Source organism: Oryx dammah, unplaced genomic scaffold (assembly GCF_014754425.2).
Source record: "Oryx dammah isolate SB20612 unplaced genomic scaffold, SCBI_Odam_1.1 HiC_scaffold_14, whole genome shotgun sequence".
Lineage (NCBI taxonomy): Eukaryota > Metazoa > Chordata > Mammalia > Artiodactyla > Bovidae > Oryx > Oryx dammah.
In genome coordinates, this window is record NW_024070198.1 from 15225626 (window position 1) to 15252834 (window position 27209).

The window sequence follows — 27209 nt, forward strand, 5'->3', positions numbered from 1 at the left end:
CAATTTGCATATATGATAGTATATTAAGAAATAGTACCTCTTTATTCAGATCTGTTTGCATACATCTTCGATGTCAGTATATTTAGCATCATTGAGCATTTTTGTGGTCTTTAGCCCCAGAACAGAGCATCTTCACTTTTTTCCAAGTTTGTAGCAGGTACAGTGCCTTTTAAGTGTACTATCTTGTTACTAGAAATTTTGTCTCAAGCCACAAACTTCCAGATACATTATATTTTTTCTTTTATTTGTTCTATAAGTATAAAATTATGATCTCTATGACCTAGTCTCTTTACAGTAATGTTTTAAAGACTCTTCATGAGTGTTTGCAATTGAATGGTTATACCTCCAGGAATTGGGAATCCTTCATTACTTCATGTCCATTTTCTTCCTTTACTATTGCAATTAAACAAAGCCACAACAAAAAAATTGAACAAAAAATCACCTTCTAAGATTTTCCTGTGGTCGTTAAGACCCCACACTTCTCCTGTAGTAGGCATGCATTTGATGCCTGGTCAGAGAAGGTCCACATGCCACAGCAAAAAATAAATAAAATAAATCACCTTCCAAACTAGATTCAGTATTGACTGAGATAATTTCAGGATGACGCACCTCCTCCAAATAGTGCCTTGCCATTCAAACTAATAGAGAAAGCACCCATAATATGAGAGATGTTAAGCAAATATGCTTTCTCTTTTCTAAGAGATTATTTTGAGGAAAAACATCTTTTTCATTTATGTGAATCTAGTATTTCTTTGCCTTGGAATAATAAATAATTTTTTCTACTCTGTGCTTATGGAGATGATATCAGTTGCTTACCATCTTTTGACCAGACTTAGAATTAATTGCCTATTTGCCTCAAATTTTCTTACAATAGAAGTGAGTGAAGTTGCTCAGTCATTGTCGACTCTTTGTGACCCCATAGACTGTAACCTACCAGGTTCCTCTGTCCATGGATTTTCCAGGCAAGGGTACTGGAGTCAGCTGCCCTTTCCTTCTCCAGGGGATTCCCAACCCAGGGATCAAACCCAGGTCTCCCACACTGCAGACAGATGCTTTACCATCTGAGCCACCAATAGATAGAATAAATTATCCTACAGATATTGCCAGCCTGCCTCTAGCATTGTTTTCATCTTCTATTCTAGTTATCCAGTTAAGTAGCTTTCATAGAATAATAGTTGAGTGAAAGATGAAAAATAAGTTAAATTGACAAAATAAACAAGGTTCCTTGCAATACTTCATAGAAATGTATTCCCTAAGTTAAGAGAAAAACTAGATGCTTCTTATCTTAACATTTGGTAGGTAGCTCCAACAACTCAGAATAAGTCAGTTAAAACTGACCTTGGGAATTCTCTGGCAGTCTGGTGGTTAGGACTCTGTTTTCACTGCTCGGGTCACTGGTTCAATCCTTGGTCCCTGGGGAACTAAGATCCTGCGAATTGCATAGTGTGGCAGAAAAAAAAAAATTAACCTTTGTTGTTAAGAAACAAGGCAGATTGATGCGGTATTTTCAGTGAGTGTGCTATAGCTAGCATTATATACTGATATCCTTGAACTATGTTATTTCCAGTCTTTTTTTAATATTGTAAGATTTCTTTATGACTTATAAAATTATCAATTTTTTGTTCATTATTAAACTTCTATGGAAGGAATATACAGGGGATTTTCATGACATGACACACATGGATTTAAAGTGAAAATGGCTTCAGGAATCTCCCCATGAGGTACTATTCAGTTGTATTTTTAAATGATGTCTTGTGGATATCAACTACATATCAATAACTTGAACACTATTATCTCTCTCTCTTGTCCTCGAATTGAGTGATTTAAGAATTATGTGATATTCCTCAGCTACAGAGATAGGCCCTGATTAACTTTAACTCATTGATAAAGCTTATTTCTCAGGTCATTGTGATTGCATGTTGAATGAAGTGTTTACTGGGACCTTCCAGGAAGGGTACTTTGTTTTTCTTTTGTGAAAGTTATTATTAGAAGAACAGTTAAGAGGATCTTTGAAAGTTGTGCTCTGAGGATGTGACAATTGGCATTGCTACAGTTGTTTCTCTGATCAACAAGCCATCCTGAAGATGAAGCCCACACGTGGAGGAAGGCATAGCTAAGAGAGTGGTGGAGAAGGGAAGTCTCTGACTGGTGCTATGAGTCTCTTGGTCAAACAGAAACCAAAGTTATAGAGAGTTGTTGTTACAGAGACCTAAACATATGGAATATTAGTCCTGTGGTCTGATACATTTGCCTAAATGTATTTGATATCACTTTGTGATTAACTTTGAAAGTACTGATATTTGATATTTTACTATTTCTGATACAATTTGTACTTTTAATCATGTTAGACGAACATCTTTATTTGGCAAATATTTGAGTCATTAAAGATGTGTAAATCTATCCTATTTTCAGATGAGGATGGATTGATACCATGTTTTAAGCTTTTAAAAAAAATCACCCTCTAGAAATTTAAAGCATTTTTATGCTAAACATCTGTGATAGGAAATACTTGAATATGAATTCCTTCTTCTTCTCATGTGAAAAATATTTGAGTGACAATTCTGTATAAAGCTTATTTGTAAGGTGAATACATAAATGATATTGGTGAACTTGCTTTTGTGTTGCCTTTTATGTTAAACATGTACTTAGTTAATTTTTAATGAAAGATTTCACTTTTTGTTCATTCTTTAGTGGCTCTCCATTTTGCTCAGCATGAATTCCAAGTATTTTTGCCAGTGAAAGGCCCTATAATTTAGTCTATACTTTATTTCCCATCCTTTTTCATATTCATTGAGATTATTTCCCTAAACCACACTTTTGCTTATTCCCCCTCACCTGTTCTTTCCAAGTCTTTCTATTTTATTAATGCCTATCATTTTGCCTTGGTTCTGATCCCAGCTCTTAAGTAAAATCTTTGTCAGTGATCCACAATAACTTTATATAAAATGGCTTCTCTTATAAATGGGCTTCCCTGGTGGCTCAGAGGGTAAAGTGTCTGCCTATAATGTGGGAGACCCGGGTTTGATCCCTGGGTTGGGAAGATCCCTTGGAGAAGGAAATGGCAACCCACTCCAGTACTCTTGCCTGGAAAATCCCATGGACTGAGAAGCCTGGTAGGCTACAGTCCATGGGATCGCAAAAAGTCGGACACGACTGAGCTACAAAAGTCGGACACGACTGAGCTACTTCACTTTCACTTTTCTCTTATAAATAAGCTACTTTGTTTCTTGTAAGAAAAGTCAGACAACACTGAGTAAAGTAAGACGTGCCCTTCTAGTCCAGCCCTCCAGAGGGAAACCTAATTGTTCAAATTCCTTGATGTTTTTCTTATCTGGTTATCATGTCTTTTGACTACCATATTGGAGAGTACAGTTCTAGGGACTTAATCATATTTGTTTGATTTTTCTTTTGGCAAGAATACTTCAAGGATGATGATATGTACTTCACATTGCATCAGGAAATGCATACTACCTGATGGTCTTTTAAAATAATGTGTGGATGGATTGGTAATTGAGGTATTGCTAGCTTGAGCCTCCCATTTTAAAGTTCCCTATTAGCCTCTAACTGAATGATATCATCTATTTCATCATTTTAAATTATTATAGATAGCTAATTGACTGTCTGCTAATATCAACTTGTGCCTCAGTTTCCTCTACTATGAGTTAGGCGTCTCACAAGATTGTTTCAAGAATTAAATGTGTTAAGTGTTTAAAACACTGTGTGGTATGTTGTCAGTGTCAGTAAATGCTAGTTGTTGTTTTTAATGTGTTGACTTAGGAGTTTTATTTTGCTCTCTGTGTACTGACATTTGTTTGCATGGAACATGCTTTATTGGGTAGTATTCATTGCATTCTGTCTGGCAGTGAGTCCAGGTCACATTGTAGGAAAACAAAGTGCCATGTAAGTGATAACAAACCTCATATGTATTTAGCATCTATGTTTTCTAATAAGAAAAATATTAGCAGAAAAAGGGATTACACTTGAGTTTGTACTGAAGAAATTTTGATCATAATAACATGTATATACTAGATATTAGAAAGTTTTGAAAACAAAAAAAATGAGTGACTCTACTGTTTTTGACACTGAAAGGCTGTACAGTTCTTTGAGATGGGAGTTAGTAAAAATGAACATACAAAGTTCTAAATAATTTGAGAAATAAGTCTCTAAAAATCCAATGCAGTCATGCAAAGGAACTGCCAGACTAAAAGCTTAGATTTAGCAGAAGGAAGAGGAGATGTAGAACTAAAGACAATTATAAAAGAATAGTATAGGGACTTCGCTGGCAGTCCAGTGGCTAAGACTTTACCTTACAAGGCAGGGGGTGCAGGTTCAATCCCTGGTCTGGGAGTTAAGATACCACATGCCTGGTGGCCAAAAAACCCAAACGTAAAACAGAAACAATATTGTAATGAATTCAATAAAATGGTGCACATTAAAAAAAATGTTAAAAAGAATAGTACAAACCATTGTAAACAGTGGCAGAAACCAAAAGTAAAGCTTGAAGCTTATAGAAAATGATTGACATCATAAATTGTTTTTTAAAGTAATAGCAAATAAGATGAAGCTTCAACAAGATTATCAGATTTTTAAGAGGGATGGAACTATCGTTTGTATTTTGCAACCATCAGATTCAGTAGTGAGAATCAGTCTTTGAGTTAGAAAAAATAGTAATTTAAAAGAATTATATGCCATGGTAGGAAAACAGCTAGTTAATAAGAGAAACGCTTGATCACTTTAAGTGCATTTAATTTTCTTCATTTGAGTTAATGTCTTTATCTGCCAGTGAACTTGAAGATGTACTCATGAGTAATCATTGAGAATAATGTGAAAAATATATTTGTTATCTGGAGATGATCAAATACTAGCTTGATTTCTTTTTGTTTTAGAAAGGGAATGATGTGGATTCTGGAAATTATAAGTCACAATCTTGGTATTGATCTGCAACCTTCTAGAAATTTCAGCAGAAGTTTGTGAACATTTATGGAAGGATGCTCAAATGTAGAAATTTAAATATGTCCAACAAAAACATATCATGTTAAACCAACTTCATTTAAGATATTTATCAATTCAGTTGAATGAGAAAATACCATAGTAACAATTTTTTAAATTTTAGTGAAATATTTGAGTCTTTGGCCTTTTTTTGGATAAGATATGTTGGTGAATTATTTCAGTTTAAAATAAGTAGGTAGATTTATAGTAGTTAGATTCAGAGTAGGTTGAAATCCAAAACCAGTATGATGAGGTTCAGTGTCACAGTTGAGATCTTCAGAGCATTAAAACAGTATTATCTGTTTCTTGTGTCAATATTTTTATCATTGATCTGGCTGAAAGTTTAGAAAGTAGGCTTCTCTGATGTAGATTATTCAAAGAGGGACTTTGAATAATGAACGTGATATCATAGACTTCGAAATTGAAAACTGGTATCATAGAATGCAAACAAGAACATCTTCCTAAACCTTGCCTAATTAATCTAGTACATTTGTACCTTCCCCTCTTTTAACATACTTTCATACTTTATATATTACATAAATTAATAGTTTAAATTGCTTCAGGGCAAAAAAGTGACTTTTTTGCCTATCTGATATTTTTACCAAATTAATGTATAAATTGTATGTATTCCTTATTATAGCATAATATCTTAAATGATACAGATTTAATTGGAAAAGTCTCTGCATAAGTATATTTTTATCTACTCTAGGAATATGAAGCACGGACAGGGAGAGCCTGTAAACCACCACCTCAGTCTTCAAGACGAAAGAATTTTGAATTTGAGCCACTTTCTACCACTGCCCTGATTCTTGAGGATCGACCATCGTAAGTATTTCTCATCAGGCACACTGTATTTTAAACCTAAATTTAATTTTTCTTATTAGTATTTCACTTAAAAGATATCAAGAAATTAAAGAAATTGGTTTTAGAAAGTTCTTTTTAATCCCAGGGATGAATCCTAACATAAATAAGGAAGAATTGTTGATCTCCAAGATTTATGCATATTTTCTTTAAGTCTCTATGAGCCAGTGTATGAAACATAAAATATATATAACAGAATATATCTGTTACTGTGTCAGCCTTCCTCTGCCTTATCTTTTTTTAATTGAAATATAGTTGATGTACAGTGTTATATTTCAGGTGTATTGCATAATGATTTGATGCTTTTATATACATTATGAAATGATCTGGATAACAATAATCATCCATCCATCCTGATACAAAGTTATTGTAGTATTATTGACATGTTTCTTATATCTTATATCCCTGTGAATTATTTATTATTTAATTAGAGATTTGTACTTCTGTTTTTTTTTTTTTTTTAAAGGTCTACCAGTTTATTGCTACCAACCCATCTCCCTCCACTCTTATGCATGTGTGCTGAGTCATGTAACCCCATGGACTACAGCCCTCCAGGCTTCTCTGTCCATGGACTTTTTCAGGCAAGAATACTGGAGTGGGTTGCCATTTCCTTCTCCAAAGATTTGTGCTTCTTAATCCCCATCACTTATTTTGCCCACCCCCTCCCACCCTCCTCTGTCTTACCTTCACATGATAGAAGAGTTTTCATTTCTTTACATTTAATATGCACTTAAGATATATTTGTCTTTTTGCTGTGCAATTACTATTAACCAATTGGTTTACTGTTATTAAGAGTATATTTTTGAGACTTCTTTAGTGGTCTAGTAGTTAAGACTGCCCTTCCACTGCAGAGGGTGTGGGTTTGATCCTTGGTCGAGAAGCTAAGATCCCACATGCTCTATGGTGCAACCAAAAAAAAGAAAAAAAAAAACAACAAATATATATATATATCTCCTTAATACCCAGGAAAAAATCTTGAACTCTTCCATTTCCATTTTTGCCCTTCCCATCTTAGCCTTCCACAAAGCTGCTGTTCTTCAAAATAAAGTCTCTGATTTGTTATCAGACAAAGGACACCTTCCCTAAACCAAGACTACCTGGTCCTTAACTCCTTTTTTTCCTTCTTGGGCTCTCTGGACCTAAACTTTTTCTTCTTCTTCTAGATTTCTCTTTCCTTCCAGTATAAAAACTCCTAATTTTATTTAAAGTCACATTCCTAGTCTGCAGCTTTTTCCACCCATTATCCTGATGAGTGTAATAAAAGGATCTGGAGCCAAACAGGTAGAGGTTGAATATGTTTTTAGATATTATGAGAGAAGAAAAGCTGAACATAAGTATATTATTATTTTTATTCTTGTTACATTTCTTCATACTAAAGAATTGTGATCCCAGTACTCTTTTTTTTTTTTTTTAGGATTTGGTAAATATGTCTATATTCATTGTTCATTAGTATTAAAAAAAAAGTTTTTAGTTATGAGAACATGTCAAAGTTTTATTAAAATTTCAGTCTTGCTGCCAGGTGAATGAACAAGGCCAATTCAGAGAGTGCTTAGATAAGCAAGGAAAGAATACCTGGCTAGGTAAAGAATACTGACTAAAGATCTTTAGACTCTTGACTGACTGACATCTGGGTAAAGTGAAAGTGAAGTTGCTCAGTCGTGTCCAACTCTTTGTGACCCCATGGACTGTAGCCTACCAGGCTCCTCCCTCCATGGGATTCTCCAGCCAAGAGTACCGGAGTAGGTTGCCATTTCCTTCTCCAGGGGATCTTCCCGACCCAGGGATTGAACCCAGGTCTCCTATATTCCAAGCAGACGGTTTAACCTCTGAGCCACCATCTGGGTAGGTAATAGCCAAATTCCCAGATCTTTCTTAAACTTTTAAAAATTCATCCAAAATAGATTAAGCTTTTAACCAAGAATGGTAACTTCCTTCCAGGAGAAGTTCATAAAAATACAATGCAAAAAGTTTTGTTCTAAACAGTGTTTGGGATAAATATTTCTTAACACCTTACTCTTTTATAGGTAAACTTTTCTTCTAGGCCATGGCTTCCCATTATTACCCACTTCTACTTCTCCCCTGCCTCATCCTTTAAGGATCAGGCTTTTTCCTTTCTTCCAAGTATGTTGACTTTTTCAGCCTTCAGTGAATTCTTTTACTTCTGAATGCTTTTAAAAGACTGTTCTGTGTGATTTTCATGAATTGGATTATGGTATGCTTTGGTGTGGTTTTCTTCATGTTCTATCTGTTTGGGGTTCATTGAGTTTAATGTATCTCTACATCTATAGTTTTCTGTTGATTTTGGTAAAATTTTAGTCTTTATTTCTTCAACAGCTTTTTGTTCTGTCCTCCCTCCTTTCTTCTGAGATGTACATTACACATGTTACTTGATATTTTTCCATGTTCTATAGCTCATTTATGTTTGCTTTTTTTTTTGAGGGGGTGGGGTTTCTTCTCTCTGTACAGCTTTTTATTGTTATATCTTAAAGTTCACTTACTTCTTCTTCTGTAGTATATAATTTGCTGTCAGGCCTATCTTTTGAATTTATCATTCTAGAAATTTTCATCTGTAGACATTGGATTTGGATCTTGGGTTTCTCTTATGATGTTCCTTTCTTCTTCTTGAGTATATTTATAACAGGTTTATAGTCCTTGAGTTCTAATCTTGTTATCTGACATTTTTGCACTATTTCTGCTGGTTGATTTTTCTTCTCTTTATGGCTTTTATTTTCCTGATTCTTTACATCCCTGATAATTTTTATTGGATACGAGATACTGTGTTTTTACATGGTTGGGTATTGGACTGCTTTGTATTCCTTTAAATAAATATGTTTTGGTGGTATGGAATTACTTTGATCCTTTTGATCTAATCATCATTAGAGTCCTTCCAGAACAGCCATCACTGTAGGGCTAATTTATAATTTATCCTTACTAGTGAGGCAGTGCCCTAAGGATTCTATTGAATACCCTATTAAGAGATCTCTCTACTTTGATGGCCCAGTCCAGTGTGATTTTGAGAATGTTCTACCTATTTCTTGCTGGTGTTTCTTTCTCTGGCCACTACAGTTTAATCACACACATACATAGTTCATTGTTCAGCCAAAGCCTCTGCAGCTGCCTTCTCTCTGATACACAGTTACTCAAATTCTATCTCAAACTCTTGTTTTCTCACTCAGCAAGACTGGTGGGCCCTGTTTTGGCACTTCCTCCCAGCACTGAGACCTGGAAATCCAGGGAGTAAGGTTAGGCATCTGCAGGGTTACCTTGTTTCCTTCTTCATAAGGAGTATGGTCTTGTGCTGCCTATGGTCCAGCATCTTAAACTGTAGTTCAATGTATTTTATTTGTTTTTCCAATTAATTAAGGCAAGAAGATAAACCTGATCCCTCTTATTCCATTATGGCCTGAAGCAGAAATCTTAACCTTTACTCCTTCCTGCTACAACATACCTAAGGAATCTTAACCTGAGATGGCAAGAAGTAGAATATATAAATTGAAAGTTTGTCACATACCTTTCACACCTAGCCTGTTGAAAATCATTTAAAAACTGGTTCTAAAAACTGGACATTATTATGACATATTTGGATTTGTGGTAATTTTCAAATGTATTTCATTTTGCATAGTCATATATCTAAATCATGCCACTGTGAAGCCATTGATTTTATAAATGAACATATAATATATGCAAGTGAGTAACTGATTATCAGAATTTTATTTAGAATGTTACGTTAAATCTCTAATAAAGTAGAAAGCATATAAGTACTTCTACTTATTTACCAAGAGAAATGAAGGCAGATAGCCACACTTGAATATTTATAGTGGCTTTTATTCATAGTAGCCCCTAACTGCAAACAGTCAAAATGTCCATCCACATGGGTAAATGGAACATTACTTACCAATTAAAAGAAATCATTACTAATACACAGGACAGAGTGGATGAATATCAAAAATATGCTGAGCAAAAGAAGCCAGGCACAAATGAATCTATACAAAATTCCTTATTAGAGACTAATTAATCTATAGTGATAGAATCAGATATGTGATTGCTTAAGGTAGGAGTTTGGTAAGTATTAAGTGTAAAGGGGTCAAAAACTAACTGTGGATTGATGGGAACATTCTGTATCTTGGTTGATGCGTTTTTTGCACAGATATATACCTTTGTCAAAACTCATCAAACAGTACTCTTAAAATATGTATGTCCATTTTGTTGTGTGAAATTACACCTCAAAAAAGTTGACTAAAAAATAAACTATACAGTGAGTTTAACAAATAAGTTAGAATTATTGGCTAAAATCAAACATGTTTATATGACATATAAACAAATATATATGATATTTGATATATATAACAAATACTAGCAACCTGGATTTTGAAAATGCAGAGTTCTTTTCAACCTTATACTTTCTTATTGTATGAAATATGAAAATTAAGTTAGAAATTCTTTTGTATCTGGCTATAAAAAGAAAGGAGGTCAGTAAACTTAAGTTAGTCTTTAAAAAATTGACTTAAATTTTTGTTTTTCCTCAGAAATCTTCCTGCCAAATCTGTGGAAGAGGCTTTACGTCACCGACAAGAATATGATGAGATGGTGGCTGAGGCTAAAAAACGAGGTATAAAATTTAACTCCAGGTGATATATTTTATTTATTGATGTTAGTAGGAAACTCATTTCCTACTAAATTCATTTCAACAGGATGGCAAATGGTGAAACTGACCAAGTCTGTCTTTAAGATGATGCTGACTAAATTTGTTCTTAAAGAGAAATAATATGTCATATAAGAATCTTAGTTTTTTAAATACTTTTACAAAACTAGTATGAGGAGAAAGGCCGCAGACTATCTATGAGAGACCTTGTAACTGCATCATAAACCTAGGACTACTAGTACTTTAATTTATAAATGAAGATGTTATTCATGAATCCATTCATGAGATTCATTTGTTTTTTCACTAGGCTTTTGATATTTTATACTTTAAGAATTTTGACATTTTGCAGTAACTTTCTATAGGTTGTGGGAATATGATTTGGAAGTAAAAATTGATTTCATGACTTATGAAGTTTCTCTCAATTCCCAGTTATGTCATTTTGACAGGCACAGAAGTGTATATTCTTATGTGTATAAATTCACAGATTTATTCAGTCTCTCTTCCAACCAAAATTAAATATCAGGATGACTTAGCAATACTTAAGTATTGTTAGTTCAGGGTACATTTTTAGAAAATATTACACAGTTATCTATATTTTTTGGCATAAGCTTTATTAACAACTGATATTTTTTTCCTTTGACTTAAGTGAATCAAATATTATAATAATATACACTTCTGCTTTGTGGCACAATCTTTTTAGAAGGCCTAATTATGTAAATGTTGGTTAAGTTTATTTTACTATACAATTTGAAATATTTCTAGCATACCCAACAAATTTTAATTGACTCTTAACATTGACATTACTATTTGATTAATATTTAAGATGATTATTGATAAATTAGATGAACCTAACAATATATGATAAAACTAATATTGAATTGTGAAGTCAGAAGGTCAAAGCTTTAATCTTGTTTTATGCTTCCTGGATGTGATACTCTAAGTAAATCTTAATTTCCTCATCTGTGAAATGTTTGTGTGTATTAGGGAGGAAGCGTGGAGGAGGGGTCAGTTGACTGCATCTGGGCTTTTCATGCCCTTCAGTCAGCACTTAAAATCTGAATATAAATAAAAGAATGTGGAGCTATTTACTTGCCCTCTTAAGATGGTTTGTGAGTCATATGTGAAACAATTAGAAAATAGTTTAGCCAGCTAATCTCTGAAGTCCCACTGGTTCTAAAATTCATTCATTCTCTGTGTATGTACTTCTCTTTTTGGGGGGCATCTCTTATTCCAAAATTGTGACTCCTGATCGTCAGAGTGGTGTTAGGTGTATGTGTGTGTGTTAGGATTTTAAAATTTCCTGGTAATTAGTAAACTGAAACATCATAGTAAAAGAAAGGGTCACTGTAGTGCCATGACATTATCATGCCATAGTGCCATGACAGTATCATTTTTCAATATCATGTGGGTTTTTGTTTTTGTTTTCTGTGCCACATGGCATCTGAGATCTCAGTTCCCCGACTGGGGATCAAACCCACACCTTGTGCATAGTGAACCTCAGAGTCTTAACCACTGGACCACCAGGGAAGTTCCTGTCATGTGGTTTTATGTCAAGAAATTCATAAACCTGTTGTATGAAAAAAATGGTATTGGTTAATTGCTCACAGTTGTTTATTTTTACACAGTTAATTCATGAGAAATTTTACTTCATTGATTGATTAAGTACAAGTAGACTATGTGATATAGTAATCTATTTATTTTTTCTGAGCTTTGTTCCATCCATTTTTGTAGAATAGAAGAAGTTACTTTTAAATTATGTTAACCAAGTTCATTTTTTTCTCTTTTTCCCTCTTTCTCTCCTTTCCTCTTTCTCCTTTTTCCTTTCTTCCCCTTCTTCCCTTCTTCATTTCCATTCTTCCTTCCTTTTACCAGAATATTCTTTATGAGAAAGTCTCTTTTGTAGACTTGGATAGAAAGCGAAGGGCATTTTGATCTGGCTGTTTTATATTGAAATAATTTTTACTTGTTTAAAACAGAAATTAAAGAAGCACATAAAAGGAAAAAAATAATGAAAGAACGGTTTAAACAGGAAGAAAGCATTGCAAGTGCAATGGTAATTTGGATCAATGAAATACTACCCAATTGGGAAGTAATGTAAGTAAGCAGACTTTTCCTGAATTTCAGTCTGTCTCCAAAGATCTCATGTTTCCAATTTTATATTTATATAACTTCTAGCATGTATCTTACGTTCTGGCTAAATTATACTGTTAACCAGTGTTTGAAAATTTTCCTGCTTATCTCTGTTCTTTACTTTTGTAAATCTCTCAATCTCTAATGCCTGCTTCCCTTACTGACCACCCTCTATGCATATCAGAATTTTATCTATCGTTTGAATTGCATCTGAATACTTGTTGATGCATGAAATTTCTAATTTCCTGTTACCATATTTTCTTAATTCTAATGTACTATCTATATTGCTAGATGTACTATTGATGTAATAGCAGGATTTTTGGCAAAGAAAATATTAAACATATACATTCATTGTAATATGCATTTATTAAATGGTAAATATTAAAGTGATTTTAATATGCTTTTCATAAGATAATGTGTTATATATGATCTTTCCCTTCAGTAATGTCCCATTATACTTTGAGACTAATACACTTCTTGCATTACTTTTCCTTTTATTTTTTGATATTTTTATACATTCATTATTTTTCCTCTAGACTGGTGGGAGATGACTTCTGCAATGCCAAGTATAGGATGTGCTTTGGGAATGTGTTGAATATTGGCATAATACGACAGATATTATATTAGCCTCTTTACACAAGTAATCACATTTGATTCTCACAACCTTTATTCCCTTTTATCTTATAGGGTTTCTCAAAGTCAGAGAGGTTAAGTGATTTGCCCAAGGTTGTACAATTAATGAATGGTTAACCAGATTTGAACTCAAGTCTATCTGATTTTAAAGCCCACATTTCTTTCAGTAGACTATGCTGCCTCCCAAAGACTAAGGCTTTACCCATAGTAAATACTTTGTGATTTTGTTTTTGGTACTGAATTGACAATGCATTTTCATATTCTTTTTATTATGTTTTTTCATAATTTCCCTATATTTCTTATTCTCTCATTGTACCCTTAGTGTAAGTGGCAATTATGGAAGACAATTCCCTTTAAATTGCTGTATATTTTTTAGGCATTTTTTGCCTACATGCATGAACCCAAGGAAAGAATGCATCACATACTTAAGTCTCTATGTTCTAAAAAATCATTCAGCCATTTGGCCATAGACTAGGTAAACCATCGTATTTTTGGTATAAAAACTAACTTTCTCCTTTTTTCTCCCCTTCAATTCTAGGCGTAGTACGAGAAGAGTTCGAGAATTGTGGTGGCAAGGATTGCCCCCTAGTGTTCGTGGGAAAGTTTGGAGTCTAGCTGTAGGAAATGAACTAAATATCACTCCTGGTTTGTATTCTATATTGAGTTACTCCCACTCCCATCTTCAGAGTTACAAAACAGATTAATAGATTGGTCATTTAAAAAGGTACTACATTTTAAGAGCATACTTCATTCCCCACACCCTCTAAAACTTGATAAAATTTAATGTTACTGTATTTCATATTATGTATATAAAATTTATGTGTTTTCCTTTAGTTTACAACCATCAGTAATAATCTTGGCATTCAGATATCTTAAACTGTGGATAATAACTTCAAAAACTTCTGGGTCTAGGTAGCAGTAGATGAATAAGCATCAGTTCAGTTCAGTTCAGTTGCTCAGTCGTGTCTTGACTCTTTGCGACCCCATGAACTGCAGCACGCCAGGCCTCCCTGTCCATCACCAACTCCTGGAGTTCACTCAGACTCATGTCCATCAAGTCAGGGATGCTATCCAGCCATCTCATCCTCTGTCGTCCCCTTCTCCTGCCCCCAATCCCTCCCAGCATCAGAGTCTTTTCCAATGAGTCAACTCTTCGCAAGAGGTGGCCAAAGTACTGGAGCTTCACCATCATTCCTTCCAAAGAACACCCAGGAGCGATCTCCTTTAGAATGGACTGGTTTGATCTCCTTGCAGTCCAAGGGACTCTCAAAAGTCTTCTCCAGCACCACAGTTCAAAAGCATCAATTCTTCAGCGCTCAGCTCTCTTTACAGTCCAACTCTCATGTCCAGGAAAAATAAAATAGTCTAGTTGTGGACAAGTTTCCTCTTTATTCAAAAAAACATAAATATTATGGGAAGGATAAAAATTTCTTTTCCTGTCTCTCTACCCAAACCAGTCATTTTGAATGTTTTTATTTAAAAACTTAAAACAGAGGATTCTCATTGTTTTTATTTTTATAAGTTTCTTAAAACCTTGAAGCATAGGAGTAAAATGTAAATAGGAATAAAATGAATTTAAAAAATTAGATAAAATAAGGATAGTATCACAGAGTAAAATAATTGAAAATATTAAAAATGGTTTGAATGATAATGATAATGCCAGACAGAGGCACCACAAAAAGACTTTTAGGGATTCTAGTATAATAATATAAATAATACATTGTTACTTAAAATTTTTTATTTACATATTGAAAAAAATTCAATAGTAAAGTACAAACTGCATGTCTGTCCCCCTCTTTCACCCAAACATCTTCTCTTAATCCTACTATGTATTAGTTAACAATTTGGTATATGTTCTTCCAGATCTTCTTTCTATGCACATAAAAAGGAGTACATCTACTTATGATACTTTTAAAGCTTTCTTGTTTTCTTCCTTTTATTTTTTTTCCACAAACCATCTGAACATCCCTCCATGTCAGTGCATACAGGTGTATTTATACTTACTATAGCTGCACTGTATTCCATATTTTGGCTGTACTATAATTTATTTAACTATTTTCCTAGTGATTGCTAAATCAGAGACATTTGTGTCAAAACAATATCAAGGTGCTGTTTTTTTTACTCCTTAAAAGTGAGTAAAATGAATGAATATTACCCACAGAGAGTATGACTGAAAATAATTTAGAAATATTTACCAAAAGCTTCAAAAAATGTAACCTCTAACCCATTTATTCTAGTTCTAACACTTGAAGTAAATAAACAATTACAAAAGTTTTTCTACAAGGATATTCATTACAGCAGTCAGTATTATGTATAGTTGTTGTTTAGTCTCGAAGTCATGTCTGATTCTTTGCGACCTCATGGACTGTAGCACACCAGGCTCCTCTGTCCTCCACTATCCTGCAGTTGCTCAAATTCATGTCCATTGAGTCAGTATACTATCTAACCATCTCATCCTCTGCCACTCCCTTCTTTTGCCTTCAATCTTTCCCAGCATCAGGGTCTTTTCCAATGAGTTGGCTCTTCGAAAAGTGGCCAAAGTATTGGAGCTTTAACTTCAGCATCAGTCCTTCCAATGAATATTCAGGGTCGGTTTTCTGTAGAATTGATTGGTTTAATCTCCTTACAGTCCAAGACCTTCAAGAGTCTTCTCCAGGAGTTTTGCAGAATTTATAACAGACCTAAATGTCTATCTTCACTCTTAAAAGTGATGCCCCCCCAATTTTTTTTTTTTTTTTTTCAAAAACACTGAAGAACATCTTTATGATAGCATGGGATAAAATCCTTCTATAATAGCGTAGATTGGTAAATAGGATTACAAAAAAATACATATATTTTGTACAATAAAAGCACTATGATTAGTTGTGAAAATATGCAAACTCTGGAATTAAACAGTTAAGCTTTTCATAATTTCTCATGGTGAGTAATTGATAACTTCATGAGATAATGTTGTATTGTAAAATATGCTTTTCAAAGACTGTCTTTAATGAATTAATCTATATACTTCTCCCTTCTGCCTTTATGGAAGTATTGAAAAACCCATACATAACTGAATTGTGTTTATTTGATTTCTTAAAATATGGCAAGTAGTGAATCATAACTGTAGAAATGTAATCCATTGTGTTAAAATAAATCTGGCTAAGGAAACATAGCAAAAAAAAAAAAAAAGTGATGCCAACTGAGTAACATGATCATATATGGTTTATAAAATTGATTTTCACAAATAATGAACATGTCATTTTAATGAATTTTTTTTCAATTAAAAAATAGAATTTAAGGGAAGTATCGAGAATTAAATTAAGCTTAGAAAAGGATTGTATTGGTTTAAGGTCTTAAGAATTAGTTTGCGTACAGGTAAGGTGATGAAGTATTGGTAGCTATGTTTTATTTGCAGTTTTGTTGAGAACTTTACAGTATTAGGTATATATAACTTAGACATTAAAATATTGATTAAGTTGGTATTAATCTTTTGCAGTACTCTAATCAAAAAGTCTTTTTTTAAGCTCAAAATTTATAAGGCTTATAAAGTAACTGGGTCATTCATTTTCAAAGTAATTTTAGCTTCTTTCAATTGAACAGTTATGTATTCAGGAGTGAATGAGGTTCAGTTCAGTTCAGTCGATCAGTCGTGTCCGACCCTTTGCGACCCCATGGACTGCAGCACATCAGGCTTCCCTGTCCATCACCAACTCCTGGAACTTACTCAAACTCATGTCCATTTGAGTTGATGATGCCATCCAACCATCTCATCCTCTGTTGTCCCCTTCTCCTCCCACCTTCAATCTTTCCCAGGATCAGGGTCTTTACAAATGAATCATTTCTTCCCATCAGGTGACCAAAGTATTAGAGTTTCAACTTCAGCATCAGTCCTTCCAATGAATATTTAGGACTGATTTCCTTTAGGATGGACTGGTTGGATCTCCTTGCACTCCAAGGGACTCTCAAGAGTCTTCTCCAACACCACAGTTTAAAAGCATCAATTCTTCAGCACTCAGTTTTCTTTCTAGTCTAACTCTCACATCCATACATGACTACTGAGAAAACGATAAATAAAAAGATAAAATTGACAAACCATTAGCCAGACTCATCAAGAAACAAAGGGAGAAAAATCAATAAAATTAGAAATGAAAACGGAGAGATCACAACAGACAACACAGAAATGCAAAGGATCATAAGAGACTACTATCAGCAATTATATGCCAATAAAATGGACAACTTGGAAGAAACGGACACATTCTTAGAAAAGTACAACTTTCCAAAACTGAACCAGGAAGAAATAGAAAATCTTAACAGACCCATCACAAGCACGGAAATTGAAACTGTAATCAGAAATCTTCCAGCAAACAAAAGCCCAGGTCCAGACGGCTTCACAGCTTAATTCTACCAAAAATTTAGAGAAGAACTAACACCTATCCTACTCAACCTCTTCCAGAAAATTGCAGAGGAAGGTAAACTTCCAAACTCATTTTATAAGGCCACCATCACCCTAATACCAAAACCTGAAAAAGATGCCACAAAAAAAGAAAACTACAGGCCAATATCACTGATCAATGTAGATGCAAAAATCCTTAACAAAATTCTAGCAAACAGAATCCAACAACACATTTAAAAGATCATACATCATGACCAAGTGGGCTTTATCCCAGGTATGCAAGGATTCTTCAATGTCTGCAAATCAATCAATGTAATACACCACATTAACAAATTGAAAAATGAAAACCATATGATTATCTCAATAGATGCAGAGAAAGCCTTTGACAAAATTCAACATCCATTTATGATAAAAAACACTCCAGAAAGCAGGAATAGAAGGAACATACCTCAACATAATAAAAGCTATATATGACAAACCCACAGCAAACATTATCCTCAATGATGAAAAATTGAAAGCATTTCCCCTAAAGTCAGGAACCAGACAAGGGTGCCCACTCTCACCACTACTATTCAACATAGTTTTGGAAGTTTGGTCACAGCAATCAGAGCAGAAAAAGAAATAAAAGGAATCCAGATTGGAAAAGAAGAAGTAAAACTCTCACTGTTTGCAGATGCCATGATCCTCTACATAGAAAACCCTAAAGACTCCACCAGAAAATTACTAGAGCTAATCAGTGAATATATAAAGTTGCAGGATATAAAATCAACACACAGAAATCCCTTGCATTCCTATACACTAATAATGAGAAAATACAGAAATTAAGGAAACAATTCCATTTACTATTGCAACAAAAAGAATACAATACTTAGGAATATATCTACCTAAAGAAACCAAAGACCTATATATAGAAAACTATAAAACACTGGTGAAAGAAAGCGGACACTAATAGATGGAGAAATATACCGTATTCATGGATCAGAAGAATCAATATAGTGAAAATGAGTATACTACCCAAAGCAATCTGTAGATTCAATGCAATCCCTATCAAGCTACCAATGGTATTTTTCAGAGAGCTAGAACAAATAATTTCACAATTTGTATGGAAATACAAAAAACCTCGAATAGCCAAAGCAATCTTGAGAAAGAAGAATGGAACTGGAGGAATCAACCTGCCTGACTTCAGGCTCTACTACAAAGCCACAGTCATCAAGACAGTATGGTATTGGCACAAAGACAGAAATATAGATGAATGGAACAAAATAGAAAGTCCAGAGATAAATCCACACACATATGGACACCTTATCTTTGACAAAGGCAAGAATATACAATGGAGTAAAGACAATCTCTTTAACAAGTGGTGCTGCAAAAACTGGTCAACCACTTGTAAAAGAATGAAACTAGATCACTTTCTAACACCATACACAAAACTAAACTCAAAATGGATTAAAGATCTAAACGTAAGACCAGAAACTATAAAACTCCTAGAGAAGAACATAGGCAAAACACTCTCCAACATAAATCACAGCAGGGTCCTCTATGACCCACCTCCCAGAATATTGGAAATAAAAGCAAAAATAAACAAATGGGACCTAATTAAATTTAAAAGCTTCCACACAACAAAGGAAACTATAAGCATGGTGAAAAGATAGCCTTCAGAATGGGAAAAAATAATAGCAAATGAAGCAACTGACAAAGAATTAATCTCAAAAATATACAAGCAACTCCTGCAGCTCAATTCCAGAAAAATAAACGACCGAATCAAAAAATAGGCCAAAGAACTAAACAGACATTTCTCCAAAGAAGACATACAGATGGCTAACAAACACATGAGAAGATGCTCAACATCACTCCTTATCAGAGAAATGCAAATCGAAACCACAATGAGGTACCATTTCATGCCAGTCAGAATGGCTGAGATCCAAAAGTCTACAAGCAATAAATGGTGGAGAGGGTGTGGAGAAAACGGAACCCTCTTACACTGTTGGTGGGAATGCAAACTAGTACAGCCACTATGGAGAACAGTGTGGAGATTCCTTAAAAAACTGGAAATAGAACTGCCTTATGACCCAGAAATCCCACTGCTGGGCATATACACCGAGGAAACCAGAATTGAAAGAGGCACGTGTACCCCAGTGTTCATCGCAGCACTGTTTATAATAGCCAGGTTCCATCAGCAGACAAATGGATAAGAAAGCTGTGGTACATATACACAATGGAGTATTACTCAGCCATTAAAAAGAATACATTTGAATCAGTTCTAATGAGGTGGATGAAACTGGAGCCTATTATACAGTCAAGTAAGCCAGAAAGAAAAACACCAGTACAGTATACTAACGCATATATATGGAATTTAGAAAGATGGTATCGATAACCCTGTATGCGAGACAGCAAAAGAGACACAGATGTATAGAACAGTCTTTTGGACTCTGTGAGAGAGGGCGAGGGTGGGATGATTTGGGAGAATGGCATTGAAACATGTGTATTATCATATGTGAAACGAATTCCCAGTCCAGGTTCGATGCATGATACAGGAAGCTCAGGGCTGGTGCACTAGGATGACCCAGAGGGATGGGATGGGGAGGGAGGTGGGAGGGGGATTCAGGATAGGGAATTCATGTACACCCATGGCAGATTCATGCTGATGTATGGCAAGACCAATACAATATTGTAAAGTAATTAGCCTCCAATTAAAATAAATATATTTTAAAAAAAGAAAAAAAAATTTCTTCTTTCCAAACCATGAGTAGTAAATACATTAAAAAAAAAAAATTAATTGAAGCAAAATATGTTCTTGGTATTTGAGGCAGTATTATATAAATTTTGATATTTGGGCAAGAAATACTTTCTGCTGTTTTGTCATTGAAATTTACTATTTTTATGTAAAATTTAACATTTGCAGTGGTTAGAAAGTAGAAATAATTAAAATTTGAGAGATGAAAAAGTTTTCAATTTCTTTTGTTCTTGAAATTTTAATGAGTTCTTGTATATGAAAGCACAGAGTAATGGTCTCAAAAAGTGATTGGGCAGTTGAAGTAAAAACGTAGGGATTGAGATTTTTGTATGTAGGCCTTCTGGCGAAATCTGGGAAGTTTGGTAGCTTTGAATAGCTTGTTAGCCTTATCATCATATCATAATAGAGATATCATATCATAGCAATATCATAATAGAAAAAACAATTTTAAGAAAAGGAAAGCAAGAACCAGCATTTGTATTAATTAAGGATGTATATGGTGTCAGGAGCTTAATGTAAATTACCTTATTTAATCATGGGCTTTGTGGATGGCTCAGCAGGTAAAGAATCCACCTGCAATGCAGGAGACTCAGGAGATTCAGATTTGATCCCTGGGTGGGGAAGATTCCCTGGAGGAGAGCATGGCAACCCACTGTAGTAGTCTTGCCAGGAAAATCCCATGGACAGAGGAGCCTGGGTGGCTGTGGTCCATGGGGTCATAAAGAGTCAGACACAACTGAATCGTCAGAGCACACACACGTAACCCCATGAGTAGGTGTTACTTTTCTCCAGTTTACCAGCAAAGACAGCCTAGTTCCAGAGTAATCAAGTACCTTTCTTGAAGTCTCACAGGTAGTAAGTGGCAGAGCTGGAATTTGAATCTAGGTGTGACTGACTCTAAGAAAATCATGTTTCTGCTATTGCACAGTGATACTCCTTTAGCAGAAGCATCTTTTCCAGCCTCTTAACATTCATTCTATATTGTAGCTATTTGGATGACCACTCTGCAGTATTTTATCTTTCTGGTTGTGTAATAATGAATTGTTTTGATAGAATCAAGTACTTCAGTTTACATTTTTGATACCTGCCACATAAGAGAAATCTGACGATATAGTAAGATTTTTATCTTTATTTTTGAGTAAAAATGGAAGTATGTGGATAAATTTTTCTTATTATTTATGAATTTTTATTCTTGTTTTTCCCCAGAACTTTATGAAATCTTCCTCTCAAGAGCAAAGGAACGGTGGAAAAGTTTCAGTGAAACAAGTTCAGAGAATGATGTCGAAGGTGGGCTATTTTTGTTGTTGTTAATAGAAATTTCTCAAAATCCAGGTGCTGAGATATGTGTGTGATTTTTTACAATATGCCAGGAACTGCAATAATTCTTTACATATATTATCTCCTTTAATGTTAATAACCCTTTAAATAGATGTTATTATACTGAATGATATAAGAGGAAACTGAGGCTCAGAATGGTAAACTTGGAACAGCAAAGCTGTGATGTAAACCCAGATTGTTGGACTCCAGAGTCCAGTTTTTAATCACAACAGTAAAAGTAATGGGGTGGAGTAGTTTTAGGCCACCTCTTACTTAAAAGATAGATGATCTTCACAGCTTGCTTGTGACCTCCCCTAAAGAGGAAGCATGCTCTTCTCTCTTACGCTGTTGGATTATCACTTCAATTCAGTCAGTAACTGAGCAAGGTTGGGCAGGATTGCAGCTTTAGATAGACTTAGTTCATCTTGGGTTTCAAATTTGTTGATGGAAGGAACCACAGGCTCCGTGCTTTAATCAGACATTCTCCCAAGGGCCATGTGCCTATGGGTGATTTCATTGTCTTTCCAGCCTGGCCTTCTGCACTATACTGGAACCCAGCAAAAGTCCCACAGAGGAAAACCAGATATACTTTCAGGCTCCTCTAAATCAGTCTTATTGGGCCATGAAAAGCTCTTCTGCATTCTTTCCTCAAGCAGAGTATCTTCGTCTCTGGCAGGCTCAGTCCTGAGCCCATTCCCACACTTGGCAGATGCCCCTAGGAATTAAAGTGGCCACTGGTATCCACTTACCTGGGAAAGGAAAGGCAAGGCTCTTTTCTTTTTGAGATTTAAACCCTTTAGAATCTCTCGGTGCTCACAATTCTCTTATGCCTTTTTTTTTTTTTTTTCCCTTTTCTGGCCACACCACATGGCTTGTGGGATTTTAGTTCCTTGACCAGGGACAGAACCCAGGTCCTCAGCAATGAGAGAGCAGAATCCTAACCACTGGATCACCAGGGAATTTCCTCTTATGCCTTTTTTAAAACATAAGGTATTTGAAATCTGTTTTTTCCTAGTTGTTATTGCAGGAGTAGTAGTCTTTCCTCTACATTTTATAAAACCTAGAAACAGAAATCTTTTACCATAAAACTTTGTGATAAATGTATAGATTCTTTCTTCATATTCAGTTCCGTTCAGTCGCTCAGTCATGTCCGACTCTTTGCGACCCCATGAACCGCAACATGCCAGGCCTCCCTGTCCATCACCTTTCCCAGAGTCCACCCAAACCCATGTCCATTGAGTCAGTGATGCCATCCAACCATCTCATCCTCTGTCGTCCCCTTCTCCTCCTGCCTTCAATCTCTCCCAGCATCAGGGTCTTTTCAAATGAGTCAGCTCTTCGCATCAGGTGGCCAAACTATTGGAGTTTCAGCTTGAACATCAATCCTTCCAATGAACACCCAGGACTGATCTTTAGGATGGACTAGTTGGATCTCCTTGCAGTACAAGGGACTCTCAAGAGTCTTCTCCAACACCACAGTTCAAAAGCATCAATTCTTTGGGGCTCAGCTTTCTTCACAGTCCAACTCTCACATCCATACATGACCACTGGAAAAAACCATAGCCTCGACTAGATGGACCTTTGTTGGCAAAGTAATGTCTGTGCTTTTTAATATGCTGTCTAGGTTGGTCATAACTTTCCTTCCAAGGAGTAAGCGTCTTTTAATTTCATGGCTGCAGTCACCATCTGCAGTGATTTTGGAGCCCCCCAAAATGAAGTCTGACACTGTTTCCACTGTTTCCCCATCTATTTGCCATGAAGTGATGGGACCAGATGCCATGATCTTCGTTTTCTGAATGTTGAGCTTTAAGCCAACTTTTTCACTCTCCTCTTTCACTTTCATCAAGAGGCTCTTTAGTTCTTCTTCACTTTCTGCCATAAGGGTGGTGTCATCTGCATATCTGAGGTTACTGATATTTCTCCCAGCAGTCTTGATTCCAGCTTGTGCTTCTTCCAGCCCAGCGTTTCTCATGATGTACTCTGCATATTAAATTACTAGGGTGACAATATACAGCCTTGATGTACTCCTTTACCTATTTGGAACAAGTCTGTTGGTCCATGTCCAGTTGTAACTGTTGCTTCCTGACCTGCATACAGGTTTAATGCTATAAGTTCCAGGAAAAGCTGTGATGTTTCTTTAAAGTTATTGATTATTCAGCTTTTAACTTTCCTTAAGTAACATACATGCTGTGTGTGATCATTCTGTGTTTACGAGACTGAACTTGGTATAACAAGTATCTACCTGGCAAATGCAGGTGTATCTGTTGCTGATCGAGAGGCCAGTCTAGAATTAATTAAGTTGGACATATCCCGTACATTTCCATCTCTCTACATCTTTCAGAAGGTAAGGGTATCTCAACTAGCTTGTAGCAACTTTTTTTTTTAATCCAAAGGAACAAATTCTCTAAATGCATAGCTATTATTTTTTAAAAGCATAAAAATTGGAGGCCTTTATATAAAAAAGGCAAAACTAGTAGGAAAATAGTAAAGGCATTTCTGTTATTTTATTCCACTGACTGAATGTGTTGCAGTTAGAATAGCACACAAAGGTACTTGATGAATCTTCCCTGAAGTGAATTTCTATTCTGTAAAATACCTGAATTTTAACATTTTTGCCTAGTAAATTGGTAAACTATAAGGAACTTTGCTCCAAAACTTAATTTTTTTTCAGAATTATTATTGAAATAGGAAGGTTTATTTTTTGTGCAGAAATTATTATGAAATTGCTTACATTTTATGAGGAGAGTAATGATTACATTTTATATGTATATAGGACAAGTCTTTATTCATGGAATTCTTCTCTATGTTGGCAAAGTGAGATTGAAAGTTTTACCATTAAGATTAAAATTTGTTATTATTAATAAACTTAATTTTGTGTCTTCATGGTTTTCTTTTGTTGAAATTGTATTATATCAAATGAAAGAATCTGTGTTCGTTATAAATTTATTGTGCCAACTTTAGATATCTTTAAAATTGCATACAACTCTATAGTTTGTATCCATCCATCAGGTAAGTTTATTTGACTATTTTGGTTTTCCACAATTAAATATTTTTTATCCATACTTTAGAACATATCTTTGCAGAGTGATTAAGTATACTGACCAAAACTAGTCATTTAGGAAATATAAAGTTAATTAATGTGTTTTTTGATAATTAACTTAGAAACAATTATTTGTATAGTTTGACATTTCATTTTTCTCTTCCCTAAGGGTGGCCCATATCACGATGTCTTACATAGTATATTAGGGGCATATACATGTTACCGACCAGATGTTGGTTATGTAAGTATTTGTTTCAATCTGTCTTTTGAATATCAACAGTCTCTCTGTCTTATCTCATAGTACCTTATGTTGTATTAGCTCTCAAATGTCTGTATCTCTGTGGTTTTTTTCTTGGTCCTGTCAGCTTACTCTGAGAGGAATTTTCCCTTTCCTGCCAGAGGCTTGTGAGACTGATTGCCAGCTTTCTTGGAGAGCAGCTAGGGATTTGACCATTCAATTTGTAAACTTTTATTTATTATCCAACCTGTGTTGCCTTCTCCCCTTTTCCCTAACTCTCCTTTTCCTGACTGTCTCTTTAGAGATAAACCTCTTATGTTCATCTGGGTTGAGGAAAAGGTAGGTACCTGTACATACAGAGTAGAGGAAGGGATTTGCTCCTTTTACAAATTTTTAACCAATCCAATTTTAGTCCTTCATCTCAATTTTAGAGGTGCCTGATAACTTCAGTTCTTGAGCCTTCCAGAATTTGTGGCTGAATTGGCTTGCTACTGACTGGCTTTCTCCTCAGCACATATTTTAGTCTTAATATTCCTTGCATAGTTAAAATTTCCAAAATGCTATTGACATCTTTTATCTACTGTCTCTATTATTTTCCATTTTCTTTTTTGTTCTTCTAGGTTAATACTTATCTTTTTATTTATTGTTATCTTAGTTGGATTTGGAAGGGAAGGAGACAAAGAAAAATGTGTGTTCAACTTGTCATGTTTTACTGGAAATCATAAAGCCTTCATTTTCTTGCCTTTGTCTTAAAATAGAAAAATTTTAGAGATTTCACAACACGGTGGCTGTCTGATACAACTTACCCTATTTTGTGCATGTTCATTTTTACATTTGTTTATTCATCCATTCACTCAACAAATATTTACTGTGTGCTTATGGCTATATGCCAGGCTTTGTTCTAGGCATTTTATTCAGCTCTGTGAACAAAAGAAGGATTCCTTTTTGTCTCTTATAATTTAGATGGAGACAGACAATAAACAACAACAAATAAGTAAATGACATGTTATATTAAAAGGTGATAAGTGTTACAGAAAAAGCATGACATGGGTTGGGGAGAAAGTAAAGTTTGGTCATGGGGTAGGTTGTAGTATTAAAGCTGTCCTTATGAAGAAAGTAAAATTTAAGCAGAGAATCTCTTTTGCTCATGTGTTCTACAATAGAATCATAAAAGCATTACATAACCCCTTCATATTTTAAGTTGACATTCATTTAAATTTTTTCATTGTAAGTTTCATCATAAAGGATTTAATTTTTAGCACTTATTAAATATTGACATTTTAAAATAAAACTTTTATTTTAAAACTGTATGTGCTCAGTTGCTCAGTCATGTCTGACTCTTTGTGACCCCATGGTCTGTAGCCCGCCAGGCTCCCCTGTCCCTGGAATTTTTCAGGCAGGCATTCTGGAGTGAGTTGCCATTTCCTACTCCAGGGTATCTTCCCGACTCAGAGATTGAACCTGTGTGTCTTGCATCTCCTGCATTAATTTCTCTTCCCTTTGAAGGTCCAAGGGATGTCCTTCATAGCAGCAGTTCTCATTCTCAACTTGGAAGAAGCAGATGCCTTCATTGCATTTGCAAATCTCCTGAATAAGCCATGCCAGTTAGCCTTTTTTCGTGTGGATCACAGCATGGTATGGACATTTAGAATGAATTGTGTTTTTCTTTGTCAATATAGGCTGATTGCCCTTACAGGGTAAAATACAGTAATTAGAAGACCAAGGTGATCTAAAATAAGCCTTTCATTGAATTACAGTTTTATGAATGCTTGATGAAAAGACTCAGAAAGAGGTGCTAAGCAAGATTTTGTATTAACTTATGAGTAAGGATTTAATTTCTCAATTTCTTGAGTATACTCTTAAATAATTTTGTTGAAATTTCTATCTTTAGATGTTGAAATATTTTGCAACGTTTGAAGTATTTTTTGAAGAAAATCTCTCCAAACTATTTCTTCATTTCAAATCTTATAGTCTTACACCAGACATATACTTGATAGACTGGTAAGTTATAGAATATAGTAATTAAAAGGAAAAAGAGTAAAACTTTTTGCCTAAAGAAAATCTGATGCACAGGATCATACATATAAGAAACTCTTCTCTCTTATGTATAAAGAAACCCTCACATTTTTGTTGAGAGGCATTTGATTAAGAGTGTGAACTCTGGGTTGAAATCAGAATCCCTGTTTGTATTTCAATTTCCAAACTATAAAATGGGAGTAATAATATCTCTATCTTGAGTTGTAGTGAGTGTTT

The 27209-nt window shown here is 34.8% G+C and overlaps 1 protein-coding gene across 4 annotated transcripts in view; it reads left to right on the forward strand.

Annotated features, from left to right (window-relative positions):
- Window positions 1-27209, forward strand: part of TBC1D12 (TBC1 domain family member 12) — a 95766-nt gene that overhangs the window by 63612 nt on the left and 4945 nt on the right. For all 4 annotated transcript variants that reach the window (XM_040254557.1, XM_040254556.1, XM_040254560.1 and 1 more), the window contains 9 exons: window positions 5699-5814; window positions 10377-10459; window positions 12469-12586; window positions 13794-13900; window positions 21568-21648; window positions 23934-24022; window positions 24888-24959; window positions 26463-26591; window positions 26848-26957. In XM_040254557.1, the coding sequence (XP_040110491.1) occupies window positions 5699-5814; window positions 10377-10459; window positions 12469-12586; window positions 13794-13900; window positions 21568-21648; window positions 23934-24022; window positions 24888-24959; window positions 26463-26591; window positions 26848-26957 (905 nt within the window). The remainder of the gene's footprint in view (window positions 1-5698; window positions 5815-10376; window positions 10460-12468; window positions 12587-13793; window positions 13901-21567; window positions 21649-23933; window positions 24023-24887; window positions 24960-26462; window positions 26592-26847; window positions 26958-27209) is intronic.